This window comes from Miscanthus floridulus, chromosome 5, assembly GCF_019320115.1.
Source record: "Miscanthus floridulus cultivar M001 chromosome 5, ASM1932011v1, whole genome shotgun sequence".
NCBI lineage: Eukaryota > Viridiplantae > Streptophyta > Magnoliopsida > Poales > Poaceae > Miscanthus > Miscanthus floridulus.
In genome coordinates, this window is record NC_089584.1 from 104,040,746 (window position 1) to 104,060,110 (window position 19,365).

General features: G+C 46.5%; 2 protein-coding genes across 2 annotated transcripts; one reads left to right on the forward strand and one right to left on the reverse strand.

Annotated features, from left to right (window-relative positions):
- The first annotated feature begins 6,330 nt into the window (after positions 1-6,330).
- LOC136455051 (scarecrow-like protein 9) lies at positions 6,331-7,566 on the forward strand. Its single transcript, XM_066455235.1, has one exon. It carries the CDS (start codon positions 6,331-6,333, stop codon positions 7,564-7,566), a length of 1,236 nt encoding a protein of 411 aa, XP_066311332.1.
- Positions 7,567-14,310: 6,744 nt separating this feature from the next.
- On the reverse strand, positions 14,311-19,008 carry LOC136452852 (zinc finger BED domain-containing protein RICESLEEPER 2-like). The gene is made up of 4 exons (XM_066453438.1): positions 18,869-19,008; positions 16,194-18,245; positions 16,044-16,117; positions 14,311-14,595 (listed from the first exon to the last, which is right to left on the reverse strand). The coding sequence occupies exons 2-3, from the start codon at positions 18,220-18,222 to the stop codon at positions 16,044-16,046; spliced, it is 2,103 nt and encodes a 700-aa protein (XP_066309535.1). The 5' UTR covers positions 18,223-18,245; positions 18,869-19,008; the 3' UTR covers positions 14,311-14,595.
- Positions 19,009-19,365: the final 357 nt, after the last annotated feature.

Below are 19,365 nucleotides of genomic sequence, written 5' to 3' on the forward strand. Positions count from 1 at the left end.
CTAAACCCTAAAGAAGCCGCACTCATGACATGGTGGAATGATGAGCGCAAGGTGGATGATGATAAGATTGCACACCCGGCTGATTGTAGTCAGTGGCAAAGGTTTGATGAGAAGCACAAAGAATTAAGCGATAACCCAAAGAATATACGGGTTGGCTTGAGCACCGATGGAATGAATCCCTTCAATGAGAGGATGAGCGACCACAGCACATGGCTAGTGATCTTGACCATGTACAACATCCCAATATGGTTGTGTCAGAAAAGAAAGTACCTTCTCCTCACTATTCTTATTTCTAGCCCTAAACAACCAGGCATTGATATAGACGTGTTCCTCGAGCCTTTGATGCAAGAAATAGAGAGGCTATGGAGGCATGGGGAGCAGATGTACGATACGTTCTGAAAGGAGGACTTCATATGTAGAGCAATAATATTTGTTACTATCAATAATTACCCCGCGCTGTTTGCTTTGTCTGGACAGATCAAAGGGAAGACGGGATGCTTGGTTTGCTTAGATGGTACTACATGGGTGTACCTGGATGCATCCAAGAAGATAGTTTACCTAAGGAACTGACGCTTCTTAAAGACAAGTCACAAGTACCACATCAAATTGTTCTTTAGATTTTATGACAATGCCCCGAAGATTGAACCCCCTCCGGAGAGACGTCATAACGGAGAACACGTGTACAAAATGGTGAAAACATACGCATCGTCTATGGAAAGAAGAATCCGGATGGGACGAACAGAGATAGATGCACACCTCCTGTCGAAGGAGTACCTTTCAAGAAACAATCAATCTTCTTTCAGTATCTGCCTTATTGACCAGACTTGGAGGTCCCCCATGCCATTGATGCTATACACGTGCAGAAGAATGTCTTTGAGAGTCTCATTGCTATCTTGATGGACACAGGCAAGTCAAAAGATGGTCTGAAAGCACGGAAAGACATAGTGCAGCTAAACATGATGCCACAACTTCACCCGGTACCTGAGGCTAATGGAAAATACACTCTGCCCGTGGCGTGCTTCAACCTAACACCAGACAAGAAGAGAGCTATATGCACTTTCCTGGAGGGGATCAAAGTCCCAACTGGATTTTCAGCAAATGTGAAGAAACTAGTGTCGATGAAGGACTTGCCAATAACACACTGCAAGGCTCACGATTGCCATGTGACGCTGATAGTGTTTCTATCTATTGCAATCAGGGCTATAAAGCTAGAGTTCTTAAAAATGGCCATCACCCGCATGTGCTACTTCTTTTTGAAGATCTCACAGAAGACAATTGACAAGCAAGAGCTGAGTGACCTACATGAATTTGTGGTGGAGACACAAAATCAACTGGAGATGTGTTTACCTCCTGCTTTTTTTTATATAATGCCACAGCTCATGATTCACATGGTTCATCAGATATAGACGTTGTGCCCTTGCTACTTGTATGAAATGTGGTCCTACGAGCGGTTCATGTCGGTTCTAAGTCGATACATGCATAATCGAGCATACCCAGAGGACTCCATGATAGAGGGTTATAGTACTGAAGAAGTCGTCAAGTGCTGTCGAGAGTACCTAAAAGTACAGAAAGGGATCGATAAACCCGATTCTCGTCACAAGAGTAGGCTGGCTGGAAAGGGCACCAGTGGTAGAAAAGTGTTCATCGACCATGGTTACAAAGAGATGAGTCGGGCGCATTACAGTGTCTTGCAGAGTACACAACTGATGCAACCGTACATTGATGAACACTTGGCTATTATTATGACGAAGAGAAATAGCCGTTCGGATGATTGGGTCATGAAACAACATAAGCAACGACTAACTACATGGTTGAAGGACCAAAGCAAGCAGCTTTTTTTTAAGTAAAGCTGAGCTGTTTTGAAAAAAGTATTTGTCAAAATAGCTTCACCAATGGCTCATGAGTGAGAGAGCTATAATAAGCTATTATTTTCAGCTTCATTTCAGCTCTTGTCTCTATGAGAAGAGGAGAAAAACAGTTTCACCCATAAAACTGTTTTGAAAATAAGTGTTTGAAAAAAAAAAGAACAGCTCTGTGGCACTAAATTCCCACATGGTACGTATCTATAGTAGAAGAGTATGAGCCCGTACAAGGTGGTTGCAAGCAGGGCTTCTCCGATCAAACATTGATCCCCGAAGGCCTCAAAGCAAACCCCACGCTTACGAAGCTAGTAGTAGGAATCTGATTAGCACAGACTAATGGGCCAAATGGGCTGTCTACTACGCGTCGTTGTCTATTCTGGGCCATTCTTTGCTCTCAGGACTTAGCCACGTCGGTCAATGGGCCCAATATGTCGGTCAACAGGCCATTCTTCTCTGTTCTCCTCCAAAAGGTCGAAACACTCATCGGGTAAAAAACACTGCAAAACTCGATAAACCCTCCTCTCAAAAAAAAAAAAATCGATAAACCCCTATAAATACACATGCACACACTTAACATTTATGAATACCTCTAACAAAGAGCCGAAAGATTATAAGATTAACAAATTAAAATCACACAGATATCTCAGAATTGACGGACATATCACCTATTACTTGAATGACCCATAAACACACGCACCCCATGCTGAGTTAGAATCTTATATTCAGATGGACATGTTTTATCATAAGAAATATAACCAACTAAGCTACACTCATGAGCATTCAAGAGCAGTGAATTGGGTGTCTAATTGTAAACTTAAATTCTAAGGCTCAATCTAAACTACCACTAGAAATCCCATAAACTGTTGCAAAATGTGTAATTAAGTTTTTTTTTTCCTAGCATGCTCTAACTTGCCCTCGGCCGGATGGTGGTGATACTGTAATGTTGCGAATCAACGTGGAGCAAGCTTTAGAATAATTAGTTACTATCATATTTGTGGGTATCAGCTATTCTATTGGACGTAAGATTTTTTCTGGTTAGATTTTAAATGGACTTTTTTCAGTGGATATATATCTCGATCCATAACCACCTTTTAGTCGTGCGTTATAAAAAGGTTTGATGGAGTCTCTAATTTAAAACATTCCGATTCCTTGAGAAGTAAGCAGTGTGCTGTCTGCTGCGTGCGGGACACGGTGGTTGCGAGAGTTGCTTAACCGACATTTGGTGTGGCAATGTAGAGTTTTTATGCTCGTGGCTAGGATTATCTGCATATTTTTCAGTGTGCATGAACAACGTGCCAATGCGCCAGTACGCGCTGGCGGTTGGCCGTCGGTTGGTTGGTTGATTTGTTCTGCGCTAGAGTTTTTTTTATATATAAATATGTGCTAGAGAAATTAAAGCTGAGCACAGCATAGAGGTAGCTCGGGCGTTGCTCTCATTCCTACCGTCGTACGCCCTCCTTTTCGTAAGCCCAGCCATCACGATTTCACTTCCTTTCAATTTCAAGCTTGTTCTCCTGCTCCTCGTGGCCATTTCCATGCCACTACTGGAGGCTCGACCACTTGGTACACGTCTCCTTACTTTTTTTAGTTTGGTACACGTCTCCTTATTAGTTCTTACTATGTCGAATTGGCCGCAGTGAAGCAGCCGTACGTCGTAATTTACGTGTTCTTTTGATCCCATCATCGGCAGGTGTATGTGTATACCATAACCACGATGGTCATCACAGCTCGCTGCTACCGTTAGCCAAGGAAACGTCGAACTCAGACGACGCCCTCTTTGGTAACAGCGGAGACAGTGTCGCCTCGGCCTCGCCGTCGTCGCCGGACGACGCGCTGCACCAGCTCGCGCGCTCGCCGCCGTCGCCGCTCTCTCGCCGGCCCACGAGCGGCGCAGGGCAGCTCTCGGCTAGCAGAGGGCCAGGACCACGAGTAGGCGGGGCGCGAAAACCGTCTGCTCCCCCGCCGTCCGGTGGGCCGAAGCCGCCGCACCGGCTGAGTAGCGAGCAGGCGGGCCCAGGCCGCCGGTCGTCGATGTGTCGGACGTGCTCCTGATTTGTGTGCTGCAGAGGATGGTGGTTGGCCTTGGCCAGGGTAGCTCCAGTGCGGTTCATATTCCGAATGTTTTTTCTCTCGTATCATTATACTAAGTATAAGAGTTTAAACGAACATACGACGCGCTTGTATCGAGCGTTGAAGAGGTCAACTTAACACAGCCGTAGCTACACCATCCTAACTAGGAGACCTCTAGATTCAATATTATATTAAAGGAAAACAACCAATACCGACACAACGACGCGACCTAGGAGGCGGCCTTGTGACGTCGCGGCTACCTGGATCAAACAACCAGGAAGAATTCGTCCAGAGCTTCGGCTTTGGACGCAGTCAAGTCGCCGCCGAAAAGCCTGTCATAGGCCTCCAGCTTCGACGCGGATGGCGTTGATGGACCTTTGGTGAAGCACATACGCTGCATGATCAGCACCTCACCACGCTCGGAAACAGGTACTCGAGAGAGGAGCTGAGCCGCCAACCGCCTACTCCACCACAGCATCACTGGCTTAGCAGGATGCTCACAAATTAGAGGAGAGTCCCTCTTATAGGTCACTTCGTTGATGGAGCTATCGAGGCGGCGTCTGGCGGAGCCGTCGGTTGTCCATTTTTCGAATGTTGTTCGAGGTATGCAGTTGATGTCGAACGGCATGTCGATAATTACGGATGCATCCATCAACCGTGTAGGGGTCCGGTTGCAGGTGGTTTTCTCACAAAATGCGCTTGGACGCGGCTCGCCGGAGTAGGCGTGTACGCAGCCCGGTAGGGCAGGGGGAGGGATTGCCCGTGTGTGCATGCATGCATGCACTTGGAAACTCAGCCAATCGTGAAGCGCATTCTAGCATGCGAGAGCTGCAGCTAATCTAGTCTGGTGCTGCAGTTAATCTTGTGCACAAAGTTGCACCACTCGTCTTGGTATCTGCAATTTTTTCCATTACGCCTAAAAAAGCTGCCTAGAGGGAGTGACGGGGGTCGTGCGAGGCTGCTTCTGGGCCGGCGGGAGTTCCGGGGTGCTCGGCTGGCGGCGTGTGTAGCGACCAGCGGCCCGGCCTGGGTTTGTAGCGGATTTGCGGATGTTGTCGTAGCTTCGTTGAGACCTCCTGAAAGGCTGAAACGTGTATATATACGGAGTAAGTTCGAATCGAAGAGCTTGATTAAGCAGGACGGAGCAGTTATGGCTTGGACATGGATAGAGAAGTCGTAGTACTTCTGCTATTAAGGTCCTGTTTGGTTCCAAATAAATCACCTACTTATAAGTTAAAAAGTGAAAAAGTGACTTATTTTGTCAAACACCACCAACTTATAAGTCACCCCTGCTTATAAGTTTTAAGTTGGTTCACCCCTGCTTAAAACTTATAAGTCACCATTTTTCGCGTGGGGCCCACACCTTCAATGAACTTATAAGTCATCTACAACCAAACAGGCATGACTTATAAGTCACTGGTTTTCAGTCACCTGACTTAATAAATCACCTGACTTATGAAAACCAAACAGGGCCTAAAGCTGGAACCACCTGTCCGGCCGGCTAGCAGTACCCGTGCTTAGCACCTAGCATACCACCACTCCACCAGAGAGGTCGGTCTACTACTACTACTCACGATTTCAAAGAGGTTCAAAACAAATGTTGTCAAAAAAATAAAAAAGAGGTTCAAAACAAGATCGAAGAAAGCGCCCCCGATATCTTTGCCAATCTCTTGGGATTCGGCCCGCTCCTCTCCTCGAGACCACAGTCTCTTTCCCGTTTCATGAGACAGACGATAAAGGAAAGGAAAGCAAAGTCAGGAAGGGGGGCCACCTTGCTGGGCGGGCTGCGGGCGGCAGCGGCAGCGGCAGACAGAAGACAGAAGAGAGAGAGAGAGAGACGCTGCTGCTTGTTTGCTTGAAGAAGCGTAACCGAGCCAAGGAGATTGGTCAGATGGATCAAGCTGTACATGCACGTCGGGGGCCCGCAACGCTTCCATTGACCGTTTGGCTGCATCATTCATCAATGCTGTAGACCATAACATAGAATTATGTGTTTGACACTGAAATAAATTAGTTTTTCGTATTTGACATTTAAAATTTTAAACTTTCTTATCTGACACCGAGTTAAATTTTTCTTCCATATATGACACTACCATCCATTCATCTATTAGTTGACTATTTTGACCGTGTTAGTTTTTTTTATTAGTGCGACAAACGTACCCTCTTGTACCAGCAGTACCCTGACCACAATCCCACGCTCCTCCAGACCCAGCAGCTCTTCGCCCAGGTCCTTTCCGACACCTCCACCACCAGCGCCCTCGTCGCCGTGCTGGTCGACGCCCAAGGCAACGACCCCTAGGATCCACCCTCCTTGAATAGTGCAGCCACGGGCGCGGTGGAGCTGGCCAATACCTCGTCACCACCGAAGGGCAGCAGCTGCTTCAAGGACGCGGTGAGCATGGCGTTCTTAAGAGGCATGGAAGAGGCCAACAGATTCTTGCCCGGCGCCGGTGGCTACACGGCGGATTGTAGGGGCAGGAAGAAGAGGCTTGACGTTGACGGAGATGACGAGCAGGTGGAGGGCAGGAGCAGCAAGCAAATGGCAGCTGACGGTGAGGACTCAGAGGAAGCCGACGCGCGAGAGATGCTAGACAAGCTGATGCTCAACGGCGACGCCGAACCAATCCTCGCCGACGACATGCAGGAGCTGCGCGCTGCCATGGACATGGCCAAGACGCCGCCGGGGAGGCTGGCCGGCACCAGGGAGGATCCGGGTCAGCAGCAACAGGCGGTGGACCTCCACTCCATGCTCATCCGCTGCGCCGACGCCGTGGCCGACAACGACCGCCGCAGAGCGGTCGATCTTATGCAGCGGATTAGGTACCACTCTTCGCCGAGCGGGAACGCCACGCAGCGGCTGGCACACTGCTTCGCCAAGGGGCTGCAGGTGCGGCTCAACGGCACGGGGAACCTACACTATCGGGCGTCGTCGTTAATGCCAAAAAGCGCCTCCTCCTCATCGGGTGTCCAGCTCAGGGCGATGCAGTTCTTCATGGTCACGTGCTGCTTCCTCCCGGTGAACATCCTCTTCTCCAACAAGTCCCTCTACAAAGCTGCCGCTGGGAGGAAGAAGTTGCACATTGTGCACTATGGTCTGGACCATGGGCTCCAGTGGGCAACCCTGCTCTGGTGGCTCGCGCGTAGGGAGGGCGGGCCACCGGAGGTGCGGCTCACCGGCATCGACGTCCCACAGCCCGGGTTCCGTCCAGCGCGGCTCATCGAGGAGGCGGGGCGTCGGCTCACCGCTTGCGCGTGCCAGCTCGGCATGCCGTTCAGGTTCCGCGGCATCGTGGCGAAATCGGAAGCGGTCCGCGCGGGCGACCTGGACATCGATCCCGACGAGGTGCTCGCCGTCAACAGCCTGTTCCATTTCATGACGCTGACGGACGAGGGCACGATGGCTACTGACGACGGCGAGGCAGGCACAGACCCCATCGGCGCGGTGCTCGGCGCCATCAGAGAGATGAAAGCCGTCCGTGTTTGTCCACGCGGTCCTCAACGCGTCGTACAGCACCGCGTTCTTCGCGACGCGGTTCCAGGAGGCGCTCTACAACTTCACGACGCTGTTCAACACGGTGGACACCATCTTGCCGCAGGACAACGACAGCAGGCTGCTGTTCACAATATATTGTGATATTTATAATTTTCTTATTTGACAACCTGTTCATCTATTATTTCTCTATTTGGCATCATGTATTTCTGCTACAAAAAAGGACATTCATGTTATTTTACCAGTCACTTGACCGCCGTTACTAGCCCAAATGAACGACAATGCTAATGTTATTTTACCAGTCACTTGACGCCATTACTAGCCCAAATGAACGACAATGCTATCTAGGGAAGAAAATTTTAACTTGGTGTTAAATAAGAAAGTTTAAACTTTTTAATGCCAAATACGAAAGACTGATTCATTTTAGTGTCGAATATATAATTCTCCCAAACCATAAACCATGGCAGGGCCGCTGCGTGTGGGCGCGCGCGCTGCTGCGGCGGAGGCAGCGACCGCTGTGCAGGCTCGAGAAAAAAAAAGCAGCGCAAACAGCTGACAGCCATTGGCCCATTGCTCACTTGCTCCCTCCTCTCCTTTTGCCCCTGCTCTCTTCTGTCCAGTCTCTCTCTCTCTCTCTGGGTCTCACATCAAAGCCGCCAGCTGCTTGGTTTTACTAGTCGGCTTCCCTTCCCTTCCCTTGTGCGTTTGGGGACACACGCACGGCCCTCCCTTGCCCACCTCGCTTCCCCGCGCCCCAGCAACTGCCGTGCTCGCCCGAGCCGGTGAAAGGCCGTCGAGGACCAGCAAGCAACATGGCCTCGGATGAGCCCCACGAAGCTGCACCCAGGCCGCCATGGCCGCCTCGAGACCACGGGGTGGACGCGGAGGGATGAGGTGAGTCCTTCCCCCTGCTCTCCTCCATGCCATCGCATTTCACTCCTACTCTTTGTTCGTCTGTTCTATCTCGACATTGTGTCGAGTCGCTAGCTCATGGCCAACTGCGATGGAGTAGGAGTAATATATAAATGCATTTTAGCGGCAGATTCACGGAGTAGGAGAATGTTTGTTTCTAGCCGGTTTTTGGAGACGCACATATAATGCATCTTCGGTATCCTGTTTGTTTTCTTTAGCATATGGTCAAGTTCGGGGGTGACTAAATCTTCTGTTTTTGACTGTTGGATTGGTCCTTTCTGTAAGGTCTCCGCCGCATCTGACCGCAGATACGGTCACATTATCTGTTGTAGCCCTCTTGTACTTGGTGGTGAATGCTACTTTACCGCTGGGTGGTCACGTGCCTTGTTAGCAGTCATTGCCCTTAGGTTGTAGTGGATCTGGTGCTTTCATCAACATTTGCAGCCTGATCTTGCATTTTGTTTTTCTTTTCTTTTTCTCCCAGAACGGTACACGGTTGTCAGTTGTGTTACTGTGTATGATCAAGGAACTGAGGATTGAATTCTGCTTTACTTTTCTTTGGTTAAAAAATTATGAGTAATTGCCAATGTACATTTATAAGTTAAGTTAGCCTTTTTGTTGATTGTCATTTGTTCCCCACTGCCTTCTTTTGTTAAACTTAGGGTTTGTCAGCCTTAGGATTTGTCTACTCCATTCCCAATTTTAGTTACGGTTAACTTACACTGGATCTACGCTTGACATGTACTAGAGCTACGGTCATTATTTTGACATATAATTTCTAGGTAGAATTGGTGTAACTAAAATTCAGGTATAATTTAGAATTGGTGTAACTAAAATCGGGATGTGGAGAAGGAATACTTCACTCGATTCTTGCAACACTTTTAATCTGGATGCGATACTCCTTTAAAACACCAAAAAAAAATTCTTATAACATACTCACAATCACAAGGTTCGGGTGTAAGAGATAAGTTTTTCACCGGACCATGATATGGCAAAACTATAGAGCGTTATTATACTTTCTGCTTTCCAGATTTAAATATTTGATTTATGTTCAACTAAAAATGACAAGATATTGCTTACAACTATGCCTTTTGAATTCAAATGTTTACAAATAACTAAGAAAGCTTGCCTTCTCATCGGTACAAAAGTTCGAAATATGTTCTTCAGTGCAACAAATTGTTCAAGTAATTTTCCTACTAAACTTCCATTAATTGTTTGTCATGTTTTAGGTGGTGTTGGGATCCGGTGACTAAAATTTAGGAGGTATGTCGGGAGGATATTGCATGGGGTGTTCGGATACTAATAAAAAAACAAATTACATAATCTGTGAGTACTCCACGAGACGAATTTTTTAAACCTAATTAATCCGTCAGTAGCACATATTTACTGTAGCACCACATTATCAAATCATGGACTAATTAGGCTTAAAAGATTTGTCTCGCAAATTAGTCGCAAACTTTGCAATTAGTTTCATAATTAATCTATATTTAATACTTCATACATGTATCAAACATTCAATGTAATAACGACTAAAATTTAGGAGGGTAACCAAACATCACCTTACTTTGAATTTGATATAGTACTGCATTGAATTACACGCCAGATTGAGAGACGATGATAGATTTTTGTGGACCATGTTGGTCCTTATTTGAACCAATTGTCTTTACCTTCTTCATGTACATGATGTGCACGTAGTACAGTACTATTTATGGGCCTTCCTGTTAGGACATGGGCCACCAAGTCACCAACTTCCTTAAGTGCCATCAATGTTTGCTTGCTCGATGTTCTTAGCTTTTCATGACTGTCCTCCTAACAAACTGTTTTGAAGAGCGATTTCTTATTTGGTGACTTATCGATTTATCTCATGAACCTATGTTAATGGACTGTCTAATGAGTTAATGTAATGCAATCTTTGGTCACTTACTGTAAGAAGAGTTCTGCTGTAGTTCTATAGTCATCACCGAAATAAATCAGTTTCAGCCAAAACGTTGCTCAGACAAACATGTAAACTCCCGGCCATCTGTAGGAGTGCCATGTTTAATTTCTCCATGAATAACTGTATACCTGCAGGCAAAACCAGTCTGCATGGGGTTGGCCTGATCTCCTTGTCCTTGTTCCTATGCGTATGCATGCATTTGTTTCTCGGGCAGTAGCGTGCGTCTAAGGCCAGTCTCAGTGTGAGGATGACGAGAGTTTCATTTGCATTTAATAGCATGTCACATACGTATTTTTTATAGCATGGTAATGTTTTAATGAAGAGAGAGAGAGAAATATGTTTTATGGGAACGAAACTCACTTGCCGCGATTACCAACTCTATAAGTCTTAGAATTAAATGTCTATAAAACCATGGAATGAAACTTTGCATTGAGAGTGAGTGTTTCATTCAAGTTTTATTTCATTTTATATGACATGGCAGTCTTGGAAATAATGCAATGAAACTCTCCACTGAGACTGACCTAAGAAACCTTAGACTCAAAGCAGCTTCTTAGATAGTTGGATGGGTGAAAGCTCTAGTTTGGTTTTGGTGAATTGATGAAACCCTAAGTGCTAACCTAGTTTATCAAAGTGATTATGAGATAGGTAACACATTCCAAGTGGTGAAGCAAATGAAGATCATGACATGATGATGGTGATGCCATGGTGATGATAAAGCGCTTGGACTTGAAAAGAAGAAAGAGAAAAACAAAAGGCTCAAGACAAAGATATAAATTGTAGGAGCCATTTTGTTTTGATGATCGAGACACTTAGTGAGTGTGATCACATTTAGGATCGATAGCCGTACTATTAAGAGGGGTGGAACTCGTATCGAAATGCGGTTATCAAAGTGCCACTAGATGCTCTAACTCATTGCACATGCATTTATGATCTAGTGGAGTACTAACACCCTTGAAAATGTTTGTAAAAATATGCTAACGCATGTGCACAAGGTGATACACTTGGTGGTTGACACATTTGAGCAAGGGTTAGGAACTTCACCGGCGGATTGTCCGTCCGTAGAGTGCAGACAGTCCGACGGTGTCACCGGCGCCCTAGACAGAAAAGACGGTGATCACTGTAAGTGACCGAACGCTGGTCTCGGTTGGACCGGCGCGTCCGGTCAGTGGCAGCAGAGGGCGCGCAGCGTCGGTCTCTGACCGGACGCTGGGTCATTTAGTGACCGAACGCTGACAGGGTGTGTCCGGTCCTACTGACGTGGCAGTGCACAGGGAAGTCGCCGTGTGACCGGACGCTGGGTGTGTTCGGTCGAGCATGACCGGACACATCCGGTTGTGAAAAATCGTCTCTAGATGCTTACTGAAAACGACCGGATGCTGAGGTCCAGCGTCCAGTCATTTTACAGCAGCGCGTCCGGTCATCACTTAACCATTGGGATCGGGCGCTCAGTATTTGAAGAGAGGGGACACGTGGCGTGTATCGAGCGACCGGACGCTGAGGTCCAGCGTCCGGTCAATCTGACCGGTGCGTCCGGTCGGCCCGTGTCCTGTGCAGTGAGGAGCCCAACGACTCTATTTCGTGGGAGCTTCTATTTAAGCCCCATGGCCGGCTTAAGCTCACTCTCTTGGCCATTTGTATTGACATAGCAACCTTGTGAGCTTAGCCAAAGCCCTTCCACTCATCTCCATCATTGATTTATCATCTTTGTGAGATTGGGAGAGAATCCAAGTGCATTACTTGAGTGATTGCATCTAGAGGCACTTGGTGTTCATGTTTCGCTGTGGGATTCGCTTGTTTCTCTTAATGGTTGCCGCCACCTAGACAGCTTGGAGCAGCGAAGACTGTCGAGCGGAGGTTGGTGATTGTCTCCGGCTCTGATCATGGTGATTGTGAGAGGTTCTTGACCTTTTCTCGACGGAGAGCCAAAAGGTACTCTAGTGGATTGTTCGTGGCTTGTATGATCCTCATCTTGTGTTGGTTGTGTGGCACCCTATTGAGGGTTTAGCGTGTAAAGCCAATTAGCGCGTGAACCTCCAAGTGAGTGAATCGTCACAACGAGGAGTAACTTGCCGGTAAGCAAGTGAACATCGATAAAAAAATCATTGTGTTCATCATTTGATTCCGAGGTGATTGATTTTCATTGGTATTCACTCTTGTGATTGATTGGCTCCTTTCTCGACACGGCGGTATAAACAAATTGCTCACTCTCTTTATATTACCGTAAATTAGTTGTCAAGCTCTTTAGTGTAGCTAGTTGTGTGAGCTTGTTAGTTTGGTTAGTGTGGCTCTTTAGTTAGCGTTTGAGAGTACACTAACTTAGTATAGTGACATAGAAATTGTGTGGATAGAAACTATATAAACTAGAATCGTGGTAGGTGGCTTGTATTTTTAGTAGGCTAGCGCAACACTTGTTCGCCTCATAATTGTCTAACCGGTTTGTTAAGTGTTGTTGTAGAAATTTTTAATAGGCTATTCACCCCCTCTAGCCATTAGGACCTTTTAATGGGTTATTTAGGGGCTAATTGGTAGGCCGAACCCGGTTGTCCCTGCACCGTTTAGTTGTCTAACCTCGTTCATGCGGCGTGTTTGGTTGTCCTCCTCGCACCTTTCGCCTACATCCTTTTATTTGTCTGTCCTCCTCTATCCCGCACGTCTTCGTCTTCTCAATTTTTACTTCCCTCTCCATGCAGGACAGCTTGATTCAGACATGGTGCAGGGGTCCATGTGTCATACACTCAAAACTCCTATCCATACATGCAACTAAACAAGATCTTATCTCGTACTAAACCAACACCAAAGATAACCAAATACGACTAGGTGTACAGTTTGAACATACATCTCACCATCCTAGATCGGCTCTCCATCCCGGCTCCTCCTTACCAAAGCAACCGATCACCCCCTCTGTACCCCTATCGAAGTTTCAAACTTTGAGGATCTCTCGAAAAAAAAGTTTCAAACTTTGAGTGCTTTGGGGGTATCTGGGTATATACAGGCAAACATATAAACTGTATTCGTATTTACTTGACACCGCTGTTTGCCCACTTGCAGGCCCAGGAAGTCGGTGATCCCTTGAGAGCGGCCGGGTGACAGCAACCGGTGACACGCCTGCTCGCGCGCACGCCGAGGAGGGCATGGCTGGAGAAGTTGGGAATGAAGCGTCTTGGTCCGGGAGCGTATGTATGTTTTTTTTGCGAGTAACATCGACAATCTATACCCAGATAAAAGTTTCATCAGTTTTCAGGCAGAGGGTTAGCATTCAGTAGGGCCTAACTAGGCAAATTCTTTCCGCGGCGAACTGTCAATTCAGCTGCAAGCGTGTCTCGTGGATGGAGACCATTCAGAAATCAGGACGCGTTTGCTCTCTTTGGTTGTCCTGTGCCCGTGGTGGTATTCTTTGCTCACTCCAGTCCAGCGGCGGCGACCAGCGAGTCTGTTGGCCGTGCTGTGCCTGCCAGCGGCGGCGACCAGCGAGTCTGTTGGCCGTGCTGTGTGCCCGTGGTGGTATTCTTTGCTCACTCCAGTCCAGCGGCGGCGACCAGCGAGTCTGTCGGCCGTGCTGTGCCTGCCCGCGGCGTGCTCGATGACGGTGGCCGTACCCCGGCACCGAAGCATGGGCGCCGTGCCGCCGTGGGCACGGGCGAGGACTGCGCCTGCCCGTTTCACCAGTTAGCGCGATGGTTGTCGTTGGCCGTTGTACGGTCAGTTATGCCTACAAGTTGTCAGGATGACCCGATTTTGTACGGTGCCTTCTTGCTCTTGGCAGCTGTCGCTCGATCTCTTCCTGTAATTTGCTGTTGTAGGTTCAAGCCAAGCTCAGTGGAGATGCTACTGCTATATAGCATTTTACATAGATAATGCGATCATGTGAAATGCCTGTTAGATGTACTATGTCCACCTCAGGTTCTCATGGACTTGGACATCACGAATTTCTTGTCATTTTTTTATGTATTCGACACAACACTGTCCAATTCAAGTGCCCCGTCCTTCCAGCTCTCAGGGCTCCCAGGGCATGCATGGTTCATCAAAAGAGACACATCAAATAATCGCAATTGCCTTGCGAAACATGTCAACAGATAGCTTAGGCTACCTGATGAGCAGCATAATGCACATCAAGTCATCCTGAATACATGGTAGGCTGTTTTGAATGGCTGGATAATGTTACCATCCTTCTTGGAGGGTGACTCCAGGAGTTCATTGTACAAATCAGCATCTAGAACTAGAAAGATGCATTTACAGGAGAGTACTAGAGGTTCTTGGACAGTAAATTACGTAGGTACCGTTGCCACCCACGTCTTCTCAAACGACTTCTTTCATAATACTCCACTCTGGACAATGTTAAATTGGTTAGGAACTAGGATGGTGAATTCATAATCCAAAGGATATAAAATGCAGGAAAGGAATATGATAATCCAGGTAATGTAAAGGTTCTAGGAGGGTAGAGTTCAGAGGCTGACTCTGCACTGATAAGCTAAAACACATAATTCTCTGCATTGATAAGCTAAAACACATAATTCTATATCTTATTACTATCATGGAACCAAATAGTTCTAGACACAAAGGTTGTACTCCAGTAGATAAAAAAGAAATATACAAAATGTATAGCGCGCAAGTACATTTTCAGGCGTGAATCTGTAAATTTTCATTCTAAACAATCTAAACTAAGTGCCATCTGTCCCTATGGTAATTTTATAGGCTTTATAGTACCCTAAATCCCTAATAGCTCTAGCCATAAAGTAGGTTCAAAAGCATAGCACGAAGTTACCCAAACCCTGAGACCCGGACACTGCCATTGTGTTGATCAAAGAATCACTCCTGAGAACAAGATGGTGGATTCAACAGCACAAATACAATGGTAACCAACACGTCACCACAAGGATTATCCTTACAGTGAAAACACAATTGATAGTTCAACCTCATACTTTTTACTGGTATATATGCTGAAAGAGACATATAGTAAAATGGTTCGAGGGTAAATAAAGTTGCATCAAAACAAATGATTTTGAAACTGAAGGCATAGAAAAATTAGTTGGCTTCAAGACTTTCAGCCTGTTCAGCTGGTGCTGATACGATCGTATACGATCGTGGATTATTACTGCTGGCTGGTTTGGTGTGAGAGAAAAATATTGTTCTGGCTGAAAATTTACGATCGTTTACGACCAAGCGAACATGCTGTTTAATAACTAAGGTCTATAGACTATAGAGGCCTCAGTTCCGGCAATTAGCACCTCCAAATTCAAACATCAAACAGCTAATAAAATCTTTGGTAATTTGTATACTTTTGCAGGTCCCCTTCATCAATAATGACCATCCAATACAAACTGAGTTAAAACTGAATATAGACACCCACTAACAGTTCTTTCATTACAAATACTATTACAGCCACTGAACTTAATTTATACATAATTTTCATGGCAAAACTTGACAGTTTCTTGAACTGCCAATGCATACTATTTCCAGGTTGTTGGTAACATTCTCTGCTTAAGACATAAGGTAAGTATCACTCTAACAGGCGCTGAAGATTCTAAAAGCTACCATATATTAACATCTTAAATGCACCTCATAGATTTGTGCTTTTAACTTTTATTATCCATGAATACAAACAAATGGCAAGGAAGTATACATAACCAGCTTCTTTCCACTTTTCTTATAAAAGCCTCTTGTATCAACTTTTTTCTCGCCAGAACATCTCATGCATGCACATCTTCAACAAGGGATAAGATAAAATGGTATTGGAAATAAACTGAAAGAAGTGCAGAGCCTCAAATGTACTCACCTATTTTGGCACCACAATAAGTTCGTCACCACGCGGTGCTCCATCATCTCCATGATCACCTGAACCAGCAACAACTGCAGAAGCACAGGGGAAAACAATCATTATTAAGTTATACCAATCTTCACAGCAGTTAGAGGAAGTCAGCGATACCTTCTGGGTCTTCCCGTAACCAATCTTGTGCACACACCAATCCCTGAACCGTTGAAGGGTCCATAGTACTGAGATACTCATTAAGTGTACGGGCTTCACTGTCCAAAGGGATGATAGATACAGGGATAGCTAAAATATCACGAGCCATTTGTGAAAGTACAGGATACTTGGCTGCAAAGGACTTCCACCATCCCAGAATGTCAAAATTATCCTGATTTCCTTCTTTTTGACGATAAACTGCTTCCTCAAGATACATCTCCAAGTCAGACTTCAAGGATTGTCCTGATGAGGTCTCTTGTATATACTGATCAAGTCCCCGTCGAGCATCAGATAATGTGATACGTGAGAAGGTCTTAGAATCATCCCCATTGCTGTACATAGAGCCCATGCAAGAACTACTGTTTCTAGAGTAACAGAGAACAGATGGATTCTTCCATGAATCTGATGATTGATGTTTATAATCATTATACAGATTGTGAAAGGTATTCTGGATGACATCTATCATTGCCTTTGCTGTAAATTGCTCATCAGAATAAATGAGCCGAAAAAAATATTCGAGGGACTTCATCTTGTAACGAGGATCAAGAATAGATGCAAATGCCATTACAGGCCTAGTGAGATCCCAGTAGCCCTCAAATTTAGAAAGCATCTGGTCAGCAACTTTGGCAACAACAGTAGATGGACTCTTGCTCCAGGTTTTCAAAAGCACGTGGATCTCACACATCTCATTAAAATAAAGGTTTGCAGTTGAGTTTTCCACAGGAAACTTCTCCATAGCATGATAGACTACGTCCAGTATTTCAGTGAGGGCTTTCACATCAGCCCAGTCATTAGCAGACAGAAAAACATCATAATGCCCTTCCTGTTCTGTCAGGCGCACAAACACATCATGATAGTAGCATGCAGACTCAAACATTAAGTAAGTAGACGGCCAGTTATCAGGAGAATCAACAACTAGCAGCTTTTGATCCATATGCAGTACCTTTGAAATATCCTGAAACTTTTGGAATCTTTCAAACTTGACATAGTTAATCATCTTGCGAACTCTATTAGCTATATCAGATGCATGTTCCCAGCTTTCTTGGACAGTGAGATTTAGAATATGTGCACAAGAGCGTACTTGGAACAAATCCCCATTCAATAGAAGCCTCCGAGGCTGCAAAACTCTAAGAAGCTCTCTAGCAACAATTTCACCACCGTTGCAGTTGTCTAGCACAACAGCAGCTACCATTCTGTCAATACCCCAACTCTGCAACTTCTCTACAATGAGATTAGCCATCTGATCAAGTGTAAAAGCTGCCTCCATATGCACAAAGTTGATAATTTTTTTCCTAACTTTCCACTCATCATTAGCATGGTCAATGTAGTGGCAAGTCAAGCACATGTATTCCATCTGTGTATTTGACCGCCACATGTCAACTGATATGCTAACCCGGCAGGGGATCTTAAAGAGCACATCATGTAGCTTAAGTTTCTCACCTGCATATATTTCCATGCTATCAGCCCTCACTGTGTCACATGATACCATCCTAAACTGAGGCTGGAGGTTCTTGACAAACTTTTGGAAGCCCACATCATCCACAATCGAAAACCGGTAGCCATGCTGGACAATCATGTGCACAAGGTCTCGGCGGCTGAGTTCTTGATCGAAGTGTGTTCCCTCATTACCATTGTCCTCGCCTGAGGCGCGTCCCTCACCCGAGCGCCCATCCATGGAGGGTCTGTTGTGGAGAATACGGCGTACAACAAGCTTCCGGCGCTTACCACCACGCCGTGTGGAGGTGGTGTTGCAGATTGCGAGGTGGTTGCGGAGGTGCGTTGTGCCTGACCGGCTAGTTGCCGTGAGCTGCTTCTTGCAGTGGTTACAGACAGCCACACAGTTACCGTCGGCACGACGCTCCTTCGTGAAGTCCTGCCAAACAGCAGACCGCAGCTTGCGTGCCCGTGGATTGTGAACCACAGGCGCAGGCATCACTGCATTGCTCACTGAGCCAGCAATGGGCACCTCCATTGCCGTTGGCTCCAGCATGTTACTGCGTACACGATCACCCACTGCAGCACATACAGAGAAGCACATCATACTTTTTTTTATTTGATTGCGAGAAGCACATCATACATAACAATACCAAAGGATAAGCTCTCAATTTTGTCTCCTTTTACCAGAAACGAAAGGGTAGCAAAAACTAAATACAGAATGCATATCTCCAATACCTTTCGTCATAAACTGGAAAGCAATCGGCAGCCTTTCACCCATAACCAGACTAAAATCTTGCCAAGCTCTCTCCTAACTCGGATTGCAAAGCAATGAAACGCTGAGCAAGCACATTGCACAAGCACCACCGAATGCCTCTGACCTCAGAGAGACACCATTAAAAAACCCCTTGCACATACAGCTGGGAGTAGCAAATCCCCTTGCATATGCCAAGCAGATCCCCAATCCCTCATAACTACGGCACAATCAGCCGGAGCGAGCAAGTGACCTGGCATCCCCCCGGCCAAATCGAATCCCAGCGGGGTCCAGTCCCCGCGCTCGAACAGTCAAACCCTAGGAAATCGGGCGTGAAATAGCTCGCAGACCGCGCCTTTTAGCTAGGGTTTATGGCCCCGGTAAGCGGATCCGTTAAGGAGGAACAAACAGAAGGGGAGGAGACGGAGTTGAGTGATTTGAAACTAACCTCTGCGGCGCGGCGGCGGCGGCCGGCGGCGAGCTGTGATGGATCTGGGTCGGGGGGTGGCGACCCGCAACCCGATCCGGGCGGGGGCTTAGCTTAGCAGATCGGAGCCGGGACCGAGGCAGCGTGGGTTGCGACTTGCGACCCATTCGGATGTGCAGGAGTCGTTAGTTTTGTTGCGGCGGGTTTCGGGTCCGCGCCTACGCTGATGGACGGCTGAGATGCGAGCCAGGCTATACTGCGGTGTGGTAAAGGTTCGGGTGGTTTGTGGTTGGAGCTTTGGGCACGGCGGCGGGTCAGCTTTGGGGGCGGAGGTGCGGAAAACGGAACCAGCCCCGTTGACGGACTACTGGTTTGGGTTGGATCGGATTCAACTGGATGGATGGATTTGGTTGGAATTTGGATGATCGGCATGCATCGGTGCCTTAATATTGGGTTCTGTTTTGTTTCAAAAATATTGGGTTCTGTTCTCTTCAAGCCAGTCAAAAGATTTTTTTTTT

Coding starts and splice junctions, on each gene's coding strand:
- LOC136455051 (XM_066455235.1), top strand. CDS start 6,331: ATGGCGTTCTTAAGAGGCATGGAAGAGGCCAACAGATTCTTGCCCGGC.
- LOC136452852 (XM_066453438.1), bottom strand. CDS start 18,222: ATGCTGGAGCCAACGGCAATGGAGGTGCCCATTGCTGGCTCAGTGAGC. Junction 16,118..16,193: donor GTTACGGGAAGACCCAGAAG/GTATCGCTGACT, acceptor GTGCTTCTGCAG/TTGTTGCTGGTTCAGGTGAT.